The following is a 24,875-nucleotide window of genomic DNA, read 5'->3' as shown; positions in this document are numbered from 1 at the left end:
GCGCTGCGCAGAACGATGTGCGTGTGACATCACAGTCGCGTGAGGGTTATTTGAGAGTACAGTATTGCAGTACTACGATGCTACGTGCTATCCGTTTAGAGAAGCACGCCTTTTATGGAAGAGGGCTGATTGATTGAATATTTATATAGAGACAACAAAAAAGTTGATATATTTAATATTGACTAAGTAAGATTGTGTCAAATCTCAAAATCAATGATTGAAATCAAACTTTGATGCTCCAAATCTCATCATTAGATTAAGGGGCGGTTTCCCGTACAGGGATTAGACTAGTAGACTAAAATAAATGTAAGAGCTTTCCAAACTGAAAAGTATTGAAAAACTAAAAAATACATCAGTGTCCTTTGTTTTGCCTCAATATGCACACAAGTAATGTTTTAATAAGGCATGTTTGTTAAAACTAGTTATATTTCCTAATTAAACTAAGGCCTAGTCCTGGGAAATCCCTGTCTGGGAAACCACCCCTATGAGATTTAGCTGGTGTTCCCAAACTCTGTTGTGCTACAAATGTTACCCCCCACCTACATTTTCGCAATGGGCTTGTTTAAAAAGTTCACGTCCTTGGGTAGTTTGATGGTACTCACTGCATTGACGCACGTCAGTCCAGTTCTGCTGTGCCAGGAGTCGACTTCCTGACTGAAAACGTGACCTTTCTTTTCCTCACAATTATCCCACGTTTCTATCCGTCGGAGTCACGGCCCCTGGAAAGGAACAGAGTGGGATTCACTACAATAGGAAATATTTGTATTCAACCCTTTGTTATGATAGAGGAAGCACAGCGTCTGTGGTGATGGATTAAGATCTTTCCGAAATTGACTGTGTGGAGTGCATAAAAATCCAGTAAATGACGATTTGCGCTGCATGTTTTCTGGGCCTTGGGGTTCCAGACTGTGTTAGTTTCTGTCACACCACCAACATCTGTACTGTATGCTGGCAATGATGAATTTTAATTCAGTTGTAAATAAACCTTAAAAAAGCTGAGCTCTTATTCTGTACTTCCCCTGCATAAACCCCTGACTCAGCTAAGAAAGCCAAGAGCAATGGGTTCAGATGTGTTTACTGACTTCAGACGTGATGATGGCTTCAGTCAGACGTAGAAGGTCAGATATCGATCTTCTGATTAGTGAAGAAAACTCAATTGATTCGCTCAACTGAAAGAAGCTGGGCTTGTAAACTCTGTGTGAAACACCTCTGACGTCATTGTTGAAAGAAACAATTGAAAACACCATTTTCTATATCCAGATGCTCAGAATCCTGGGTCCTTTTTAGAGTTTTGCTACACTCATGGTCTTTCTACAAGCCCGCACTTTCATGATGTAACTGCACTATGCACCTGTCCCAAATAGTACCCTAAACACTCACTGCCTTCCTACCAGTCTGCATTTCATGAAGTAACGCCTCTTTGACTGTTGAAAAGAAATCTGCTGTGAACCTCAAGAAGTGTGCGCTCAAGAAAAGTGTGCATTAAGGGCATATTCTGACTAAAAAGGGGGCACCCATGATCAGCTTTTAACTTAAAATGACAAATGGGACACCCTATAGTCCTTTGGACCTAACAGACACGCAAACGCAGCGGCCATGAAGCCCTTAAGTCCAAATAAAGTGTGCAAATTGGGACAGGGCCAATGAAGGGGTAGCAGCCAGCCGTTGGTTGTACACTCGTTATTGTGATGTATTATGGGATTGAATGAGTGCACTCAGTAATGTCCACAAATCCCCTGTACCAGTTGACACCCTAAAAACTCATTGCCTTCCTACAAATCCACAGTTATGTGATGTAAAACCGCTTTGACTGTCGGGAAGAAGTTTGCTGTGAACCTCAAACAAGTGCAAGCTCATAAAAAGGGGGCATCAAGGGCATATATTGACTGAAAAGGAGACATCGATGAGCAGCTTTTGAACCTAAAATGACAAATGGGACAGCCTATAGTGTTGTGGACTTAACAGAAAAGCAAACGCAGCGGCCATTGTAAGTGTACGAGACCTCAAGTACAAATGATGTGTGCCAATTGGGACAGGGCCAATGAAAGGGTAGCGGCTAGGCGTTGGTTGTGTACTCGTTATTGTGATATATTATGGGATTGAATGAGTGCACTGGGTATTGTCCACAAATCCCCTGCCCCAATTGACACCCTAAAAACTCACGGCCTTCCTACAAATCCACAGTTTCGTGACGTAACGCTGCTTTGACTGTCGGGAAGAAGTTTGCTGTGAACCTCACACAAGTGCAAGCTCATAGAAAGGTGGCATCAAGGGCATATATTGACTGAAAAGGAGACATCGATGAGCAGCTTTTGAACCTAAAATGACAAATGGGACAGCCTATAGTGTTGTGGACTAAACAGAAATGCAAACGCAGCCGCCATTAAGTCCTCAAGTCCAATTGATGTATGCCAATTGGGACAGGGCCAATGAAGGAGCAGTGGCTAGTCATTAGTTGTACAATTGTTATTTTGCGATGTATTATGGGATTGAATGAGTGCACCCAATAATGTCCACAAAGCCCCTGTCCCAATCGACAACCTAAAAACTCACAGCCTTCCTACAAATCCACAGTTTCGTGACGTAACGGTGCTTTGACTGTCGGGAAGAAGTTTGCTGTGAATCTCACACAAGTGCAGGCTCATAAAAAGGGGCATCAAGGGCACACGTCAACCGAAAAGGGGGAATCCATGCACAGCCTTTTGAACCTAAAATGACAAATGCTAACACAGTGGCCATTGTAAGTCCACGAGACCTCAAGTCCAAATTAAGGGTGCCATTTGGGACAGGGCCAATGAAGGGGTAGTGGCTAGCCATGGGTTGAAAACTTGTTATTGAGATATATTTTGGGATTGAATAAGTGCACTCAATAATCTCCACAAAGCCCCTGTCCCATATGGCACCCTAAACACTCACAGCCTTCCTACAAGTCTGCACTTTCGAGACATATTGCGGCTTTGACTGTCAAGAAGAAATCTGCTGTGAACCTCACATAAGTGTGGGCTCATAAAAGCGGGCATCAAGGGCACATATAGATCAAAAAGGAGCATCCATGCGCAGCCTTTTGAACCTAAAATGACAAATGGGACACCCTATAGTCCTTTGAACTTAACAGATATGCGAACACACCAGCCATTGTAAGTCCCACGAGACCTCAAGTCCAAATGAAGGATGCCTCTCGGGCCAGGGCCAATGAAGATGTAGTAGCTAGCCATTGGTTGTACACTTGTTTTTGAGATGTATTTTGGGATTGAATAAGTGCACTCGATAATGTTCACAAAGCCCCTGTCCAAAATGGCACCGTAAACACTCACGGCCTTCCTATAAGTCTGAACTTTCATGACGTAACGGCGCTTTTACTGTCTGGAGGAAATCTGCTGTGAACCTCACACAAGTGCAGGCTTATATATAGGGGGGATCAAGGGCACATATTGACCAAAAAGGGGGCATCCATGAGCAGTCTTTTGAACCTAAAATGACAAATGCGAAACACTATAGTTCTTTGGACTTAACAGACATGCGAACACAGCGGCCATTGTAAGTCCAAATGAAGGGTGCCATTTGGGACATGGCCAATGAAGGGGTAGTGTCTAGCCATTGGTTGTACACTTGTTATTGAAATGTATTTTGGGATTGAATAAGTGCACTCGATAATGTCAACAAAGCCCCTGTCCCAAATGGCACCCTAAAAACTCACAGGTTATTAGTGCGTGCTCATAAAAGAGGGCATCAAGGACACATATCGACCAAAAAGGGGGCATCCATGCGCAGCCTTTTAAACCTAAAATGACAAATGGGACACCCTATAGTCCTTTCGACTTGACTTAAACATGCGAACACAGCGGCCATTGTAAGTCCACGAGACCTCAAGTCCAAATGAAGTGTGCCAGTTAGGAAAGGGCCAATGAAGGGTTGTACACTTGTTAATGCGATGTATTATGGGATTGAATAAGTGCTTTCGATTATGTCCACAAACCCCTTATCCCAAATGGCACCCTAAAAACGCACTGCCTTCATACAAGTCCGCACTATCGTGGCGTAACAACGCTTTGGCTGTCGGGAAAAATCTGCTTTGATCTTGCACAATTGTGGGCTCAGGAAAAGTGTGCATCAAGGGCAAATACTGACCGAAAAGGGGGTCCCCATGAGCACTCTTTTGACCTAAAATCATATTGTGGAATTAACAGACATGCAGCCATTGCCATAAAAATTCGTTCACCAGATAATGGCTGTCTCCTCGAATAGGGCACTATTTAAAGGTATATGGAGCTATTCGACACAGCCCCAGAGGTCCTGAAAGTTTTTAGTGTGTTGCTATGTGGTCACGAGCTTTTGAGTGGTTTTAAAGGCATTGTTAGTTGGCTGGATCTGGTAGGTAGTTATGGTTACTTATTGCACTCTGTTGTTCCAGTCCATGGTTGGTTCCAATGGTTCAACGCTGTTCGTGCATTGCATTAACTGTGCAAAAGGTCAAGGGTTTGATCACAAACTGATAGCAAAATTAGCTTGTAATGCACTGTAAGTTGCTTTGAATAAAAGTGTCTGCCAAATGTAATTTTTAATCCAACAGTTGGGTCTGTCCATGTTTGATGAAGTCAACAAGATTATTCACGTTGAAACAAGTTAGTGCTGGACGATTTATGACACAAGCAATAATAAAAGCGATGCTTGCCAAATTATTGCTAGAGATGCAACACATGCTCTGCACTATATTTCTGGCAGATATAGTTCCCCTTTCTATACATATTTAAAAGGGGTCATGGGAACTGTGTCTATGCAAAGTCATTAAAATCTGTTGTGGTAATTTACTGTAATTAAAACAAACTGGTTTGCTACACAAAAGTCATGGGCTCGATAAAGAAACACACACATATATTGATAAAAGAAATAGATATAGATTGAATGCACTGTAAGTCACTTTGGATAAATGCATATATATATATATATATAAACCTAAAAAGAGAAATAATGCTTCAAAGTTTTCTCGGTTGATCTATCGGACTAATAACTTTACAAACTCAGACACTGAAGTTTTTCATATCACCTTGGCAACCAGAACCAGGGGCTGCCTGGGGTCTGCTGCAGGGGCTGATCTAAGATCAGTCTAACCACTCAAATTCAATCCTTAATCACACAAACAGTACATCAAACGACTGAAGTCTGGCTTATCGCCCGCACTGGTGACGAGTTGGTGACATGGACAGGAATGTGTAGGAGGTACAGAGGTGTGGTCTCTCCAAGATAAAAACAGACAGTCGGAGCAATTGTGTGTTCAGTGATACGCGAGCAGAAGCAGGTGGACATCTGCTCATACAAAGAGGTAGACTGCTGAGAGAGAGAGAGAGAGAGAGAGAGACTTTAAATACGGTGAGTAGAAGCTTCAATGTCAACTTTTTTTTTTGTAAATTAAATATAAGGATATTTTCAATAGTTAAAATAATTGTCTGAAGATTTAAAAATGTTTTTATGTTAGCTATATTTCTAACAACTATATGTGTGTAAACCCAGCTAATGTCATTTGTTGTGATTTATTGTTTTCTACATTAAATAAACCTACATAATGAAATGAACATTGTGTGAAAATATAATCTTGATATCTTTAATATTGACTGAGTAATGTTATAATCTTCATACTTTGATGCTCTTAATATCATATTTAGATTGAATATCACAAGGTCCTATTTATGCAAAATACAAATGCTGAGTGGACAAACCCAATTGTTGGTTAAATAAATTAACCCTAAGTTAACCTAAAGAAAAGCTTTAAATTTGACACAATTTGTCATTTATATTCACCCTTTACAACCGCAAATCAATTTGTTTTTCTTCTGTGAAAAAAACGTGAAAATAGGGGGATTATTCATGATACACTTTTTCATACAATGAAAGTAAATAGAGACTGGGCCTGTTTAGTTTCAATAACAAAAAAGCACCAATGAAATACCCTAAAAGTGTCTTTCAGAGCCATACAATAGCTTACAATAAAAAAAATTTTTTAATTGAAAAATTTCCCGGACAGGGTTTATCATAATCCCAGACTAAGAAGCATGTTTAAGCGGCCTTAATTTAAAAACATCTTGCCCTGACGTATCTTAAGATATATCAGTGTCGTTGTTTTGTCTCAAGATGCACACTAGTTTTTGTTATGTAAGGTATATTTGTAAAAACTCCTTAAATGTCTTAATTTAACTAAGTCCGTTTTGGATTAATCTACTACACCCTGTCTGGGAAACTGCCCCATTATCGTTATACAACAAGCTTGTGTTTATTCAAGGTGTGAGACTCATGACGTTTATCATTTATGATGAGTTCAGAATAGGGATCGATCAATTATTGGCCTAGCCGATATTAAAGAGCACCTATTGTCCGATTCACGTTTTTACATACATCGTAAAAAATGAGAACAAGTAAATCTCTATTCTTGGACTACAACAAACACAGATTGTAGGCAACTGTTTACTTCTTGGGATTGATGTAGACAAGACCGACATTATCATAACTCCTGTCGCTTCGGACTCACAGCCCATGAGTTAACTCCTGTTAGCATTGCATTGTGGGCGAATCTTTCAAACATGGTAGGGAGGGTCACATTACTGGCTGATGTCAGAGGTATTCAGGCCAATCACTTTGTACAGATTAGCTGGCCAATCAGCGTTTCAAATCCGTGCGTTTTAGGAAGAGAGTGAAATCTGGAGCTACAAAAATTAGATTTTTTTACCATAAACCTCGCGAACACATTGTATTATAACAAATACACACAAAAAGTTTTTTTTTAACAATGAAATAGGTGCTCTTTAAGCATTTTTATGGTTATCGGTAAAAAACGTTTTTAAATGCGTTATACACCACCAGCCTAGAGCAATGCAAGCCTATCCGATTTTTTATTAATATCACTTAAAGGTGCAATGTGTAACTTTTAGGAGGATCTCTTGGCAGAAATGCAATAAAATATACATAACTATATTATCAATAGTGTATAAAGACCTTACATAATGAACTATATTGTTTTTATTACCTTAGAATGAGCCGTTTTTAATCTACACCGCGGGTTCCCTTACATGAAAGTTGCCGCCATGTTTCTACAGGAGCCCTAAACGGACAAACCGTTTTAAAAAGCATGTTTCGTTCCTACGTTGGTTCAGACATCCTGAGAAACATGTTTGTCCTGTAACGGCTAACGTAGCTTCTCGTGCTTCGAAATGGAAGTTGATTGCAATTTGCAATCTCACCAGTAGATGCCGCTAAAAAACCTACATTACACCTTTAAAGAGCATTTTTGATATTTAGAGTCCTTGATATTTACACCAGACATATAAATCGGTTCAAAATATTGGTTATCGGTCTAATTGATTTGTAATATTCGATATCGACATTAGCCCTAAAAAAAAATATATATATAAGTCGACCCCTACTTCAGAAGATGAAGAACAGAAACGTGTACTGAAAGTACTTTGTGGTTTATGTTAGTCTACTTTATGTAACTTTTTGGAGCCCGGCTTCACTTTCATTGTGTGGAAAATTCCGAACATCCAGAGAAGTAAATCACACGGTTTTGGAGTGAACTATGACAGAATTTTGGGTATACCATCCCTTTAAACCACGGCTCTCTCATGGAGAATAAACTCAAACATCAGGCAACAAACACCTGTCAAACTCAGATTTTGCATATTTATTTCCCATAATGAGACATGAGCGGTAAAAAATAGCATGCAGCTGTTAGATCTGCTCCTATGTTTATAAGAGGCTGTAAGGTCTTGGTTAGCTCTTTAAATCCTTTATTAGTACAAGATGTGGTTGGGAGCGAGGTATTTCGCCCGGAGCGGGACTCCACGATGGAATGTCCCTCTCCCGCTGTGGACAGAGGCAAACACTTCACGTGTCCACATTCGTCATTCGCAAGACAAATACAATCAAAATACTGCACACATACATTTAGACGCGGCTCCTGGTGTGCTATGCCGAAGAGTATTCACATAGATTTAATTTTCATGACGTCTGCCCTTCAAAGGCGACATCAAAGTTGACTTTTTGGCCTGCAGCTGCGGGTGGTTTTCCCTCAGCACGCCCCCCGCAACCTTCCAACTTATTATACGCGCCTATAGTACTGACCGCAAGACATCATTACAGCCCTCTTCATTGTAACACATGGAAACTGGGTTTTTATGCTATGGGCTTTCTATAGGGCTTCATAGTTTGAGACTGAATAAGCTTTTGTTCTGGCCAATGACCGATGCAGTTGGGTGAATAGTAACATTAGCATGCGTAAAGAAGAATTGGGGTAATCTGTTACCCATGGAGAAGATCTTTCAAACGAAACTTGTAATTTATTCTCATGTCAATCCCAAAGTCTTTCAAAGTCTTAAATGGGGCTCAAAAGCAGAAAGTCGACAAAGTTGGTTTGTTTTAAATCATGGTTGGGTAAAATATGGACATACCCAACTGTTGGGTTAGAATTAACCTATATGTTTGGTTGTTTTAAACCATGTTGGGACTTTTTCTTGGTTTCCTCAACCTACTAGTTGGGCGCTTGTCCATTTACCCAACCTTGGCTTAAAACAACCCAGTGAAACATAAGCATGTGAGTTATCAGGGGAAAATGTTGTTCACATGACACTGTATTGTTAAGTTTACAAATGTTGTCTACATCATCTGTTTGAAGGGTTCATTGGGTTTCATTCATGGTCAGTTGTATGCAAGTCAGCACACAGGATGGGCTTCAATGCCACAGGAAACAGGTCTGAGTTCAGCTGACTGACTTCCCGTCTCTTAAAGGTTTATGTCAATCTTTCCAGCTTCAGAGGAATTGTTACGTAACATCAAATCTAAAATTGCCCAATAGTGCAGTCTAACCCAAATGTAGTATATTTTACTATTTACTATAGTAAATTGTAGTATTATTTAGTATATTACAGTAATATATTACAGTAACAAACCACACTTTGTTAATGTATACTATACAGTATATTCTGTATAGTATTTTGTAGTATTAACTATGGTGAATTAATAAACTCTGGTAAATACTGTATTATAGTTTAGTGTTTACTATAGTAAGCTATAGTGAATTGTAGTATACTGTAGTATATAATAGTAAGTACTACACTTTAGTAATGTGTACTATAGTATTCTGTAGTTTTAAATATAGTGAATTGATCAACTGTAGTATACTTCGGTATTTATAAATGTAATAAACTGTAGTATACTGTAGTATATTATAGTAATGACTACATTTTTATGTATATTCCGTAGTATAAACTATTGTAAATGAATAAACTGTAGTAAATACTAGTAGATTTTAATATATACTATAGTATCTATGAATTTTACTACAGTTTATTATAGTAAATATAGTAATTTTTGCCACTTTGGTGTATACCACGATGCTAAATCATTACCATATTATTCAATTATACTCACGCGCGCGCACACACAGTCGTACTTTGGGACTTGTAAAACCATTTACTTTTACTGTTAGTTCCGCTTTCTTTGATGTGACGAAACGGAAGTAAAAACGATAAACTAATTTAACCTAAAAATAATCTGTTTATGAGTAATATTTTTAAATTGAAATGAAGTGAGAAGAAGAAACGTAATAAAATGAAGAAATGAAGAAACGCTTCTTCATCCCCAGCGGAGAAACGCGGGCGAAACCAAATCAATGTAATAGGGGTGACCAGAATAAGAGATTTACCAACAACCGGCTCTAAAATCATACAGTAAAGACTAAAAACGCTTTGTAAACAACGAAATCTTACTTATATTATAAAATACGCTATGAATGGGTATTAAACTTATGTTATAAAAAACCGTGCATAGTTTAGTTTAACTCGCACCCCTCTAGCCACAACAATATGGAATAATACGTGGGCCAAAATCTCTACACGTTTTATCATTCAGTCAGATGATCCAGCTGGTGGTCTTTCGATCGGTGGCAAGGCACAACGCGATTTTAAAGAGTTTTAAACCATGATAACAGTGGGTTTGGTATAGAAATAGCTCGGTTTGTTCGTCGTTATGAGGTTTCGTTATCAAACAGATGGATAGATGAACGCTTTGTGGTGATTTGTGTGTGTGATCGGACCGGCGTGCTTAACGGATTCAGTCCGATCTGTGCAGGTCAGTATGTTTTTTTTAAGATGAAATATGGTTTACTGTTACTTTGTGTAACTGTCCCGTGTGTTTAAAGAGGAAGTGTTTTTGTAATAGGCTATGCAACAACGTAACAATGAATCAGAAAAGAGTGCAACAATGTAACAAAAGTATGAATGTTGTGATGTGTACTGTAGTTTATATTCACTTAAAGTTTTTTTTATCCTTTCCAGGGTCTTTATCCATCTGTCTTTCTGTCTATCTATCAGGGTATTTATCTATATGTCTCTCTCTCTCTCTCTCTCTCTCTCTCTCTCTCTCTCTCTCTGATTATACAGTAGTTTATATTTACTACATTTATTTGTGTTGTGTTGTTCTCTCTCTCGATAGATATATAGATAGGTCCCACAAACCCCCACGATATATAGACAGACAGACAGACAGACAGATAGATGGATAGGTCCCACAAACCTCCACAGTATCTCTCTCTCTCTCTCTCTCTCTCTCTAGATAGATAGATAGATAGATAGATAGATAGATAGATAGATAGATAGATAGATGGGTTCCACAAACCCCCACAATATCTCTCTTTCTTTCTCTCCCTCTCTCCCTCTCTCTCTCTATCTCGATAGATGGATGGATGGGTCCCACAACCCCCCACAGTATCTCTCTCTCACGACATATTGATAGATAGATGGATGGATGGATAGATAGATGGATGGATGGGTCCCACAAACCCCCACAGTATCTCTCTCTCATTCGATAGATAGATAGATAGATAGATAGATAGATAGATAGATAGATAGATAGATAGATAGATAGATAGATAGATAGATAGATAGATAGATAGATAGAGACAGATAGATAGAAACAGATAGATAGATAGAAACATAGATAGATAGACAGACAGATGGATAGATAGGTCCCACAAACCCCCACAGTATCTATCTGTCACGATAGATAGATAGATAGATAGATAGAAACGGATAGATAGAAACAGATAGATAGAAACAGATAGATAGATAGAAACATAGATAGAAACATAGATAGATAGACAGACAGATGGATAGATAGTTCCCACAAACCCCCACACTATCTCTCACTCGATAGATAGATAGATAGATAGATAGATAGATAGATCCCACAACCCCCCACAATATCTCTCTCTCTCTCTCTCTCTCTCTATAGATACTCTCAAAGCCTTGTAATGCCACCATATTATGGCAGCATAAGTCAAAATAACTATAAAACTCTATATAGGCGGTTCACAAATCACAGGATGACACATAATGGTCTCCAACTCTCAGATTGACATTTGAGATGTTCACAAGCTGTTTTGTGTTTTCAGGTCTGACATGGATAACGTCACGCGACCTCCTGCGGGGGCCCGACGTCAACCTATTTCCTGGCTGCAGATTCTCTTCTTGATGCACGTCTGGACCTGTTTACAAGCTCAGGTATTAAAAAACACTAGATGGCCGCTGTATTCCGGCAAGCCTCTGCTGTTGGCTTGGAACGCCCCCACCGAAGACTGCAGGCCTCGCCATGAAATCACCTTCCAGCTCGACCAGTTCCAGATCGTGGCGTCTCCGAACGAGGGCTTTACAAAGCAAAATCTCACCATCTTCTACACGGACCGCTTGGGTTTGTACCCGTATTACAAAACAGACGGCGTGGAAGTCAACGGAGGGCTTCCTCAGACTGCCAGTCTTACACAGCATCTAGAAAAGATGCCGGAAGGTCTCAACAAGTACATCAAGGACCCAATGTCCAAAGGTCTCGCCGTGATTGACTGGGAGGAGTGGCGGCCCCTTTGGATACGTAACTGGGCGCCTAAAGACATTTACCGCAACCAATCCCGACTTTTAGTCTCGCAGAAGAACCCGACCTGGACCCCAGATCAGGTGGCCAAAGTAGCCCAGCAGGACTTTGAACTTTCTGCCCGACAATTCATGTTGGAGACTCTCAGACTAGCAAAGAGCCTGCGGCCCCATCAGCTGTGGGGGTTCTACCTATTTCCTGACTGTTACAACCACAACTACCAGCAGGTGAATTACACAGGACGTTGTCCAGATGTGGAGGTAACAAGAAACGACCAGCTGAAGTGGCTCTGGACAGAGAGCACGGCTCTGTATCCATCTATATACATGGGAAAAGCGCTAAAGAACGACGTGTCCAGAAAGCTGTTCGTACGGAACCGGGTCAAAGAGGGAATGAGATTGGCTTCAGTTGGGGACGGTGCCGCCAGGCCCGTTTTTGTCTACACGCGGCCCACATACGCAAATGAAATTCTGCTGCTGTCTGAGATGAGGTTCATGTAAGGGTGAGAGTTGATATTGTCTTTGTGTGGAAGTGTGATTGACAAAAGGGAACGATTCACTTGAATGCTTCACAAGTCCATACTTTTGTTTTTCTTTTAAGGATTTGCAGTAATGCTTTAAAAGGTTTTGTTTACTTTGTCATTATTTACTCACCCTCATGTTTAATTTGTCTTGCTATGTTCTCCGGAGCCGAAATGCAGATTTTGCAAGTGTTGCTTTCACGCGCAAATGAAGAGTGTAAACTTAAAATGTTACTTCACTCGACTCATGCCGTATATTTGAAGTGTCCTAAAAGCATCCAAAACAGTTTGGTGAAAAACAAACTAAAATATAATCCATAGTGCACATTCTCTTGTTTAGGCAGCTTTAAGATGTTTACTTTAAAATAATGTTTAGCAACTAAAACAACAGTGATATCCAGAACAAGAAAGTAGGAGAGTAAATGTCTACGGGACACTTAAAAAGTCAAGTGAAGTTTGTATTTTACTCTTTTGGGTCATGTGGAAACTTGAAGATTTTCATGTTACTATGGGAGTGGATGGTGTCCGACTCTTTAACCTTCAAAAAGACCCAAATGTTTTTTAAAAAAAGTAACTTCACTGGACTCATGCCATATATTTAAAGTGTCATGAAGGCATACAAAAAAGTTTGGTGAAAAACAAACCATTATTTGATAAAAGTTTTTCTTTCGGTGCACATTCTTTTGTTTGGGCACTTTTAGGATGTAAACTTTGAAAAAATGTGTACCAAGTGAAACAACAGCGATATCCACAACAAGAAAGTAGAAGAGGAAATGTTTTTAGGACACTTTAAAATCGACTTGTGTCATATATTTTATTGAACTCTTTTGGGTCATCTGGAAGCTTGAAGGGTTTCAGGTTACTATGGGAGTGGATGGTGTCCGACTCTTTACCTTCAAAAAGACCCAAATGTTTTTTAAAAAAGTAACTTCACTCAACTCATGCCGTATATTGAAGTGTCCTAAAAGCATACAAAAGTGTTTAGTGAAAAACAAACTAAAATATAATCCATTATTTGATAAAAGTCTCACTTTCAGTGCACATTCTCTTGTTTAGGCAGCTTTAAGATGTTTACTTTAAAATAATGTGTAGTAACTAAAACAGCAGCGATATCCAGAACAAGAAAGTAGGAGAGTAAATGTCTTCGGGACACTTAAAAAGTCAAGTGAAGTTTGTATTTAACCCTTTTGGGTCATCTGAAAGCCTGAAAGGTTTTAGATTATTATGGGAGTGGATGGTGACCAACTCTTCAACCTTCAAAAAGACCCATATAAAAAAACAAACAAACACTTAATCGTGCCATACATTTTAAGTGTCATGAAGGCATACAAAAAGTTTGATGAAAAACAAACCATTATTTGATAAAAGCCTCTCTTTCGGTGCTCATTTTTTTGTTTGGGCACTTTTAGGATGTAAACTTTGAAAAAATGTGTACCAAGCGAAACAACAGCGATATCCACAACAACAAAGTAGAAGAGTAAATGACACTTAAAAACCCTACTCGACTTATGCCATATATTTTATTGAACTCTTTTGGGTCATCTGGAAGCTTGAAGGGTTTCAGGTTATTATGGGAGTGGATGGTGTCCGACTCTTTAACCTTCAAAAAGACCCAAATGTTTTTTTTAAAAAGTAACTTCACTCGACTCATGCCGTATATTTGAAGTGTCCTAAAAGCATCCAAAACAGTTTGGTGAAAAACAAACTAAAATATAATCCATTATTTGATAAAAGTCTCTCTTTCAGTGCACATTCTCTTGTTAAGGCAGCTTTAAGATGTTTACTTTAAAATAATGTTTAGCAACTAAAACAGCAGCGATATCCAGAAAAAGAAAGTAGGAGAGTAAATGTCTTTTGGACACTTAAAAAGTCGAGTGGACACTTAAAAAGTCGAGTGAAGTTTGTATTTAACCCTTTAAATCTGAAAGCTTGAGAATGGACGGTGACCGACTCTTTGAGCTTCAAAAAGACCCAAAAGTAAAAAAAGTAATTTTGTAAGTGTCTTGAAGGCATACAGAAGAGTTTGGTGAAAAACAAACTAAAATATAATCCATTACTTGATAAAAGTCCCACCATGTGTGTCTCTTTCAGTGCACATTCTCTTGTTTAGGCAGTTTTAAGATGTTTACTTTGAAAATGTGTAACAACTGAAATATCCACAACAAGAAAGTAGAGGAGAAAATGTCTCTAGGACACTTACAACGTAGAACACAAGTTGAGTGGAGTTTGTATTTAAATCTTTTGGGTCCTCTGGAAGCTAAAAGAGTTTCAGGTTACTATTGGGGCACCATCCACTCCCATACTTCCAAAATATGCATTTGGGTTCTGAAGAACAGAGAAAGACACTGGGGGTACAAATGATGTAAATATTTACTCCCTTTTTGTTTATCCCTTTAACTTTCATTTCGGTTTCAGTATTTATCTAAACTTTGTGCTTTTAATGTGTATTATTTCTGACTTTGAACCTGGCACATTGCAATAGAAGTGACACACTGGTTTGCATGCTAACCTTGATTTGTAGATGCAAAATTACTCAGAATGGTAGCATAATTCATTATCCATAAGATCTAACTAAAAGGAGTTTAACTGGTGGCTATAAAGGGTAATAGTGTATCCAGAAGTGACTTACAGTACATTGGTAACTTATCACACATAAATCACCCCTTTGCTGGATTTGAATGTACAACCTTTTGGTCACCAGCCCAGATCTTAAACCGCTGCACTAAAATATATGCGAAGCAGGTTCTAGTCCTGGAAGATTTTACGTTATATATGGTACCGTGCAAACGCAGATTTTATGTAGGATCCAGCTGAATACATATACGTGATGGTCTGTTGGCGTTCAGGGGAACCTCAGCTGTTTCTGAGATCTTCATATTTCAGGAGCCGACTGTCATGGTGTGTTTTTCTTGGCCTCGAACGGGGAACCCAGCGGGACGAAGGTGCGGAGAATATCGACAGAGCGATAAATATCATTGCTTGAACTAAATATAGCACTCGGGTCGACTTTATGGAAGACAAAGACTCGTCTGTGTTCTCCTGCATTCTTCTTCGAGTCCCGTTGGCCTCGAATCCTCAAGACGCATGCCACAATACCTTCATCTGCTTAGAAACGTGAGGCCCTGAGGTTAATGCAGAGAAATATGATGCTTACAAAACATTTAAAACATCCTTCTACCAAGCAAAACAGATGAAGCCTGGTATATAGTTCATATATTGAGAATATAATAGAGTGCCAGAAAAAAGGTATGAAAGCTTTCACTGTCACGCTACCTTATAAGAAGGTCCTAATATGTACCATTACAGATACATTATGTACATGTGAGGTACCATTATGCAGTCTTTAGGTACAAATGTGCACCGTCCCAGTGACCGCTTTTGTACCTTTTTCTGAAAATAGAATAGATGTTCAGAAAACAATAGCTGCGTTTCCATTACCCTTCAAATTGCGCAAATTGACATTGCGAAATAAAAAATTATGATTGCATGAGGTGGTTTTCCGGCAATTCGGATGAGGTGTATTTCGCAAAACTGCAACGGAAACAGTTTATATGCATTTTCAGGTCACATGATGTAAGTCAGTCACATAATGATTATTTTAAGAGGATGTGGTATACTAAAACCTCACAGAAACACATCAATACGTGTCTGCCCCAACCATGAGGCTTTCCTTGCCAATAATGTTTGGATAACTCCTTCATCTCTTTTAACTCTTTCCCCGCCAGCATTTTTAAAAAAAGTTGCCAGCCAGCGCCAGCATTTTTCATGATATTCACAAAAGTTTAATGCCTTCCAGAAAATGTTCTTCTTTAAATATATAAACAAACAATATATCAGATGAAAGAACAGACCCTCTGCTTTCTAATAAAAAAAAAAAAGTTTCATCCTACCTTCATTAGTTCTCTTGTAATCACCTCTCAAACATGGGTTTCTTTAAAAACACCCAATTTTGAGCAAAAAGCTGAGATAATTCAATTTTTGCGAATTCATAGATATCAGATGAAGAGCGATCTTTAAAACATACACAGAGTTCTTCCTCTTTCATGTGAGGTGCTACTTCCGGGTTGTATAAGTTGCGGAAGCCACCTGGTGGATAATAGCGGTATTGCGGAAAGACGGAAAATCTCGTCATTGGCGGGGAAGCGTTTTCTCTTAATTGACGAGATATCTCGTCAATGGCGGAGAAAGAGTTAAATGTGACATTTCACAAGACTTTTTTTAAGATGTCAAATAAATCCCCAAAGTACATATGTGTTCTAGCACTAAATACCATATAGCTAATTTATTATAGCATGCTAAAATTGCCACTTTGTAGGTATGAGCAAAAATGTGCCATTTTTGGGTGTGCCCTTAAAAATGCAAATGCTTCCAGAGAGTGGTTTACCAAAACTGGTAACCAACTGGGGACCCAATTATAGCACTTAAACATGAAAAACATAGCACTTTAATTCAAAATAAAGTACTATTACCTCCAAGAAACACCTTTTATATTGCCACTTCTAAGTATATGTGGTTTTCCTTGGCCTTAATGCTTGGTATTATTAATGCAATAATACACTTACGTCTCCTTCGATTAAAAATAATACCTAGTGTTGTGGATGTGATATTAGTAAACCTACCAACATCAGTCGATGTGATGTTTGGAATGACTTATCACGGGAGGAAAAACTATGTTTTAGTCATATCATCGTTTAATGAAAACTGCGTCTTTCGGTCGACATTTAGAAAATAACGCTAAAGTTTTGCGCAAATTTGTAATAGAAGCGCAGCTATTAAAAGACCATTTTGCAGCTCTTCAAAATTAACAGCAAATATAAGACATCAATACGATTGATGCACCGAATGTTCGGCATCCAACTATTCGCCCGAAAATAGCAAAAAGCCTCTTTCTTCCACATATGTTTGCTGAATTTATATATTGTGCGCCCCATTCACTGTATACTTGTGTCATCTAAAACGTTATTGGTCGATAAAAATGATTCTGTCTTCACATATTCGGACGATCGACGGAAATCTTTTTTTTTTGCTAGTTTTAAAGTTTGTCGAACACTCGGTGCATCCCTAATCAAAACAAAATAACAATGTTGATACATAAAATGTACAAAGGTATACAATATAAATAGGCTGTCAAAAATTACTCCCGATTAATCGCATACAAATTTTATACAAATATATTGTATTTAATTTTTATTTTATTATAATTATACATGTGTATGTGTGTATTTATCAGGACTGGGAATAGATGAATCTAGATTAATCTCATAAAAAAATCTAAGTAATTTTTTGCATAATATATGAGTATTATGTATATTCACACACACACACAAGAAATATTTTGTTTATATATTTAAGAAATATTTTATTTATATATTTAAGAAATATTTTATTTATGTATTTAAGAAATATTTTATTTATGTATTTAAGAAATATTTTATTTATGTATTTAAGAAATATTTTATTTATATATTTAAGAAATATTTTATTTATATATTGTTTTGTAATTTATTTAAAAATATATATACATAAATACATACATGAATGTCTGTGTATTTATATACACATAATAATTACACACAGCACAAACTCATATGTTAGGAAAAAAAATACTTTGATTTTGTATGAGATTAACCTAGATCAGTGGTTCTCAAACTTTTTCACTGGGGCCCCCCTGGCACCATCTCGCGGCCCCCCTGGGGGCCCCGGACCCCAGTTTGCGAAGCACTGATCTAGATGAATCTATGCCCAGCACTATAATTATATATGCAAAATAATTATACACAATACACACTAATATATTATGCAAATACAAACTTTTATTTTGTATGCGATAATCGTGATTAATCTTTTGACAGCCCTACAATATATGATATAAACAAAAGACATGCATACAATTTAAATGATTAACATTATATACATTTATAAGTCATGTACATATTTTTCTCATGGCAATTAAAAGCAATGACATCTGGCACTTCGTCAGTAATGTTGGTCTGTTTGAAGCGAGAATTATGTTTCAGTGAGGTGTGTTATTTGTAGCTTGTCTACAGAATGTGACCTGTATGTGTGACCTGAAATTGTGTCAATGTTCGCCTGTCGCATTTTAGGTTCTAAGAAGTGTGTGAAGCGCCTGTTGTTCACTGCCGGATATATAAATCTGAGCCAGCTGAGAGAAAACCAAACTAGATGTATTAACACCAAACTCAGACTTTGGCTTTTTAGCAAAATAGGAAATGCAGCCAAGAAAAAATGCCACAGTTCTCCTACGACACACGCTCCCATTTCTGCAGAGTTATTAACTCTTTAAACCGCTTATGGAGGTCAGCACAGAAAATTCCCATAAACCGTTAGAAACGAACTTCACTGTGAAAGCCTGACACTAATTACACTTCAGGTAAATAAAACCAAATATGTTTTACGACGCTGCTGTGTAAGTTTACGATGCCTCTTTGCTGAAGTCAAACAAATCAACACAACACGGCAGTATTTCGTTCATGACTTAAACAGTCGTGAAAACTGCTCAGTTAAATTAAAAAATGAAAACTTTTCAATTTTTACATCTTCAAGGTGTGTATTTAGACTTTTACACCCCAATGTTTATTTTTGCCTAATTTAAAGGGCACCTATTGTCCGATTCACGTTTTTACAGTTCCTTTGCTGTGTAAGTGTGTATTAGTACATGTTAACGATATGCAAAAGATACAAACCCCAAAGTAAACGATGATGCAAGTTATCGTTCCCAACGTAAATCTCTTTTCTTGGACTACAACAAACACATGGATTGTAGGCAACAGTTTACGTCCTGGGATTGGTGATGTAGACAAGACCGACATTTTCATAATTCCTCCACTTCTGACTCTCAGCCTGTAAGTTAACTCCTGTTAGCATTGCATTGTGAGCGAATCTTTCAAACATGGTAAGGAGCGTCACATTTCCTGCTGACATCAGAGGTATTCAGGCCAATCACAATTTACAGATTAGCTGGCCAATCAGGGACATGTTTCTGGAAAAAAGTGAAATCTGGAGCTACAAAAATATACGGTATTTGGAAAATAATGTTTGTTTTTAACCGTAAACCACGCAAACAAAATAACGTAGTTTTTAGCAATAAAATAGGTGCTCTTTAAGTTAACAATATAGATGATAAAACTATGCTTTATGATCAAAAAGCCACTATTTGAGATGTTATCTTGTACCCTCAACTATGAGCAATAGCCGTTTTGTTTGTAGAGGAGCTCTCTGAAAAGTTTGTTTTGTCTAGGAGAGAATGATGTTACGGTTCGTGGAAAGGAGAGGTGTTGAATTTAAACAAAAGCGAACATTTGAATGAATGATTTGGAGTAATGACATCAAAGCTTGAAGACAAAGTGTGCGGTCGCACCAAAACGAAAGAATGAAGTCTTTGTCGTCAATTCCTGATGACGCTCGTCGCGTCACTCTTCACAAATATACAAACGTTAGAACTATTAAACAAATACTCACAAAGACATTCTGTTCACAAATAATCACAGTAAGATTTGAGGTTTGGTGATTAAGAGTGAAATGTCTTTTTCATTTATGTGAGGAACTGGCTTCAATATTCAGGGATGAGATTGAGCTACTATCTAAAACAAACTTTACTTTGTTACTCAAATCAGATTATAATATTTGTGCAAATCAGATAATTTATTTCTCTGTCCTCTACTTTGCAGATGGATCTGGTGTCTACGATTGGTGAGAGCGTGGCTTTGGGTGTTGCTGGTGTTATTTTTTGGGGCGATTCCACATATGCCAGCAGTCAAGTAAGTTTACGCCATTGTTGGTTTATTACAATAGCAGTATATCAATATTGATCGTACACTGTAAAAATGTATTTGTTGGTTCAACCTAAAAAGTTTTTAATTTTGAGTTAATTTAACTTAAAATTATAAGTTCACTCAAAATTGCATAAAAATGTTATTTTTTTAAGTTGAACCAACTTTTATTTTATGGTGTATCTTGTGAAGGGGGTGAATGATGACTGAAAACAGGTTGATATAAGATTTTATTACGTATGTGAAGCTGCTAGCTATGGTTCTTTATTTTGATGGGGGCTAATATCTCTTCGTTGTTTATCACTCATGTCTTTGTTCGCTAATTCCATTTAGATTTGGCTTCTTTTGCAGCTATTGTCATTGCCAGAGCATGACATTTTGTCTGAAATGTCAATTACCCATTATTCAGTGTTTGTTTTGTAGAAAATCTGTATACAGGCAATCTGAATAATTGAAAGCAGACATTGAGACCCTGTCCACACGTATTTTCAAAACCATACCTTTTTCTATGCAGTTTGGCATGAAGGATTAAGATTTTTAAAAACTCAGGTTGCAGCAATGTCGGAGTATTTGGGATGTGACGTGTTTAGTGGAAACTCTGCTTCTGATTGGCCAACATGGCTTTACGGTTAGGGATATATTGCCATCTGTTGGGTTGGAATGCCCTTGACAGTGCGTCATACTGTGTTTTTGCATGTTCGTGTACGCAGTTTTATTAATTTTTTTAAGAAAGAGAGGAAAACCCTTTTTATAAAAATCCCTGTGTACGTGTGGACTAGGCCTGAATTTCACTGTCAAGCTATCAGCTAATTCAGCCAGTTTTAAGCCCCAGACAATACATTGTCTCAAATATCGGGATATACTGTATGGCTGGGATGATTAACTGCATGATTCTGCTTGCTATGCTTCTCAATGAATTACGGTGAAATGCTGCTACATCCAAAAGCCAGAGGGCGCTCTTGTGCAGAAACTCAATATGCGCCGCACAAGTACCATTTACACACACAGCTTGCTTCAGGAAATGCCTATAATAGGAATATTTATATCAGTTTTCTTCAAAAATTTTCAGGTATTTTAATTAAATTAAATATTATTAATAATGTTTGTTTTTGACGTAAATGAAGTTTTCAAATACATGCTATAAACGACTCAAACTTCGATTGATAAAGACTTCCTACTGATTAAAGAGCTATAATCAGTCCTTCCAGAAAAACGTTTTTTTTTTTGTGATTCCTACGATGAAAAATGCGATGGAATATGTGGGATATTTATGCAATTTTATGCGCGAACTTGCAAAAAGTGTGCGAACTTGCAAAAAGTGCGTGAACTTGCAAAAGATCTCGTAATTACGTCACTTCATTACGTTCCCATAGCAACAGGGGACATATCTGCACTTGTGTGAAGTAAATGCAACATTTTTCAACTTTCTGCTAAGATATATGTGACTTTTTGCTACGAAAATGCGGGGATTATGAAATCATGCAAGCCCAGCATATTTTGCGTGCAGAAATCTGCAATGTATGCGGTGAAAGTGCGGCGTATTTGAAAAATGCGTCTCTGTATAAATATGCAGACTTTGGCTGATTATGCATTGAATCATGCGATCGCATAATCACGTTTTTCTGGAGGGATTGCATATTACATGAAAGAGCTGTGCAAACATCGCCTTTGCGATTCAGAATCGATTTCAGACAGGTATTATTTGTATGAATCATCCCAGCCCAAATATATCGGTACACTGTCACTGTACGAATTTACGAAAATATCCAGTCTATGTACATTTTGAAAGTCGTAAGTGATTGCTTCCTTTTCTTCTTCTCTCCAGGCAAACTGTAAGACTCTTAACGATTACCTGCGAGGGCCACTCGGGCGGTACCTGCTTAACGTGACATCGGCCGCAGAGCAGTGCAGTCGGAATCTCTGCAATTTTCATGGACGCTGCCTTCGCAGACAATCTGACACGGACACCTACCTGCATCTAAGCCCGAACACCCACAGCATCGAGCGCCAGGGGAATGTCCTCAAAGTCTCGGGCCAGATGGGAACAGAGGAGCTCAACCGATTACAAAAAGAGTTCCAGTGTCAGTGCTACAACGGTTACATAGGGGAAGACTGTAACCTGAATGTGCTTGGAAACCGAGGGATGGTGTTTTGGACCACCTGGATCCAGGTTCTGCTGCTACCACTGGTATTGCTGGGATTCCTACACTGAGTTTTGTGGAACCACTCCAGAAAAGGATACGCCAGACCTTCTCTTCAGGAGATTGGGCACGGGAGGCGGCAGTCTTTCGTTAGTATTTGGAGAAGAAATGGAAAAACACAGAGCCGACATGTCGGACAGTTTTGGCGGCATTTCAATGGCTTCGTGTGGTTTACCGCCCCCTGCTGTATGGGAGGCTGAACTGCAGGCAGGCAGAATTCTGTCTTTGCTGTCTTGTGAATGACGTTATCTATGTTTGTGCCTTTTTTATATATATACAGCTGGAAGTCTGTCATCCGAGGCCTTTTATTTCCATATAACGTGTGTGAGACCGTTTGTGACCTTATTTTTGCTGGCACATGAACGGCTATTATAATAGGAACTATTTTTTGTTACCATAACACTGCTGCCTCATCAAACCCTGTTGGGAGAGTCTCACGAAACCTGTTAAGAATTTGTCCAAGTCATATTTTACCAGAAAATTGAAGCTTTTTTAAGTCTGTCAAAAGATTAATCACGATTAATCGCATACAAAATAAAAGTTTGTTTTTGCACAATATATGCTTGTGCATTGTGTGTACTTAATTTGTATATGTAAATACACACAAATACATGTATGAATTTAATAAACAATTACAAATATATCATGCAAACACGAACTTTTATTTTGTATCCGATTAATCGCGATTAATCTTTTGACAGCCGTACTTTTTATAGCTTTGTGCAGTTACACTTAAGCACATTTCTCCTCCAAATTCTAAACAAGCTTTAATTTTCATAAACGTAACCTATAAAATTTTTGCGAAATATGTCGGAGACATGTTTTTGATGGACTTCATCAGATTCATCCGAGTTTGACCACTGCTGGATAGTGAGAAATTATTCGACATTGTCTTGTAACTCGCTTTGCCAAAAACATGAATGTAATGCACATTGCATTTTTTTATGGGTGTTCCAATGAATACAAATTCATTTCATTTTTGTTATGCCTTGGTAACACTGAACATTTTAGATTCAGAGATTTTTCTAGTAATTGCTGAACTTTGCATTTCCTCTGTTTGTTTTGCAGGACAAACTTTTTATATATTTAATGGTTGTATATATAGCACTGAATTTGAATGAACTGTTTGTGGGATTTCATGCGGCGCTGCAAGAACCGACATGCAGATGACATCACGGTACTTTGAGAGAAATTCGTGAAATCATATGAAGTCGAATCACTCTTGCGGTACTTTAATGTCAACCGCCTGTCGTTTCTTGCGGCGCCGCATGAATTTGCACACACACACCTAATGTGTAATTGAACCATGTGACCTTAAATCTGTGTTTGTATTGAATTGGTGTCGTTGTAGTGATTAATTATAATATGAAATATACAAGAGCCTTTACAGAATACGTTTCATCAGGTGTTCAAGGTAATTTTTATACTGAAATTGTCCATTTTATATTTTTACAATAAATCTTTTTAAGATTTAATGTCATGAGACTTTCATAATGACTCCCAGATTGTTTCTTAAGTAATGCCAGAAGATGAGTGTATATCAGATCTCAATAACTAGAAGAATATGCACATGTGGCCTGTAATTTTCACATTAGAAACGATCAGGTTTCCTTTCTCCCATTGAAACCTCAGATGTGGTCTCGTACTTTCGACCCCCACTGTATGTTTATCAGATCTGTATCTCTTGAGAAGTGTGTATGTATACTTTATATGCGATTTCTATTCACCCTGTCCGGCTGCTCACTGTAATGTTGGTTTCTTCCATCCGTTCGTACATTTTCTGGGTCCTGTCCTAGTTTTGCTACCTCTAAGGGGGGTAGTTGGACAGTGCCAAATGGAACATTATGAGGTTGGCAGCACAGAGAACGCCTTGTGTTATAACTCAAACCAGACATCCAGTCTCTGCTCTGCTAGGTTTCTTCGCATTATTCCCCCCCCTCCAAACCTCTCGGACCCCCCTGCGGGGCCTTCCGTTCGGGATCCTCCGTTTATTTGCTGGTATGTTTGAATTATAAAGGAATCTGTGGCTCGGACTGTTACTGCAATATGGAATCCACATGTCTCACATGTTTTTGTCAAGACATCATTGGTACAATAAGAATATACTTATTGTGTAAGGCCCTGTATCTTTCTTTGACTAAATGGATGACAAACAAGGCTAAATTAATTTTTAGTGTTGATAAAACTCCCAGCCTGCTCTGAATGGCTGATTTTAGCTGGTCTAGCTGGTTTTAAAGGGGTTTTGACCATGCTTTGCTAGGCTAGGAGGACCATCTTAAAGGGATAATTCACCCAAAAATTAAGCTCCCCATGTTGTTTTAGACCTGTATGAATTTATTTTTGATAAAAAAGAAGAAATTTTGACAAATGTTGGTAAGCACAAAGCTGATGGAAACCATTGTCCTCCAAAGTAGGAAAAACAAATACTATGGAATTTAATGGGAACGTAAACTCTGT

General features: G+C 38.2%; 1 protein-coding gene across 2 annotated transcripts; it reads left to right on the top strand.

The window, feature by feature from the left end:
• The first annotated feature begins 5,230 nt into the window (after positions 1-5,230).
• hyal2b (hyaluronidase 2b) lies at positions 5,231-23,893 on the top strand. Of its 2 annotated transcripts, none has more exons than XM_073861319.1 (4): positions 5,231-5,367; positions 11,435-12,395; positions 20,119-20,205; positions 22,043-23,893. In XM_073861319.1, exons 2-4 carry the CDS (start codon positions 11,442-11,444, stop codon positions 22,427-22,429), a joined length of 1,428 nt encoding a protein of 475 aa, XP_073717420.1. In that variant the 5' UTR covers positions 5,231-5,367; positions 11,435-11,441; the 3' UTR covers positions 22,430-23,893. The 2 variants fall into 2 exon arrangements, with proteins under 2 accessions (XP_073717420.1, XP_073717419.1); XM_073861318.1 differs by lacking the exon at positions 5,231-5,367 and adding an exon at positions 9,699-10,113.
• Positions 23,894-24,875: the final 982 nt, after the last annotated feature.

Source organism: Misgurnus anguillicaudatus, chromosome 23 (genome assembly GCF_027580225.2).
Source record: "Misgurnus anguillicaudatus chromosome 23, ASM2758022v2, whole genome shotgun sequence".
In the NCBI taxonomy this organism is placed as follows: Eukaryota; Metazoa; Chordata; class Actinopteri; order Cypriniformes; family Cobitidae; genus Misgurnus; species Misgurnus anguillicaudatus.
Note: the sequence above shows the minus strand (reverse complement) of the source record. Positions and strands in the feature narration are given on the sequence as shown.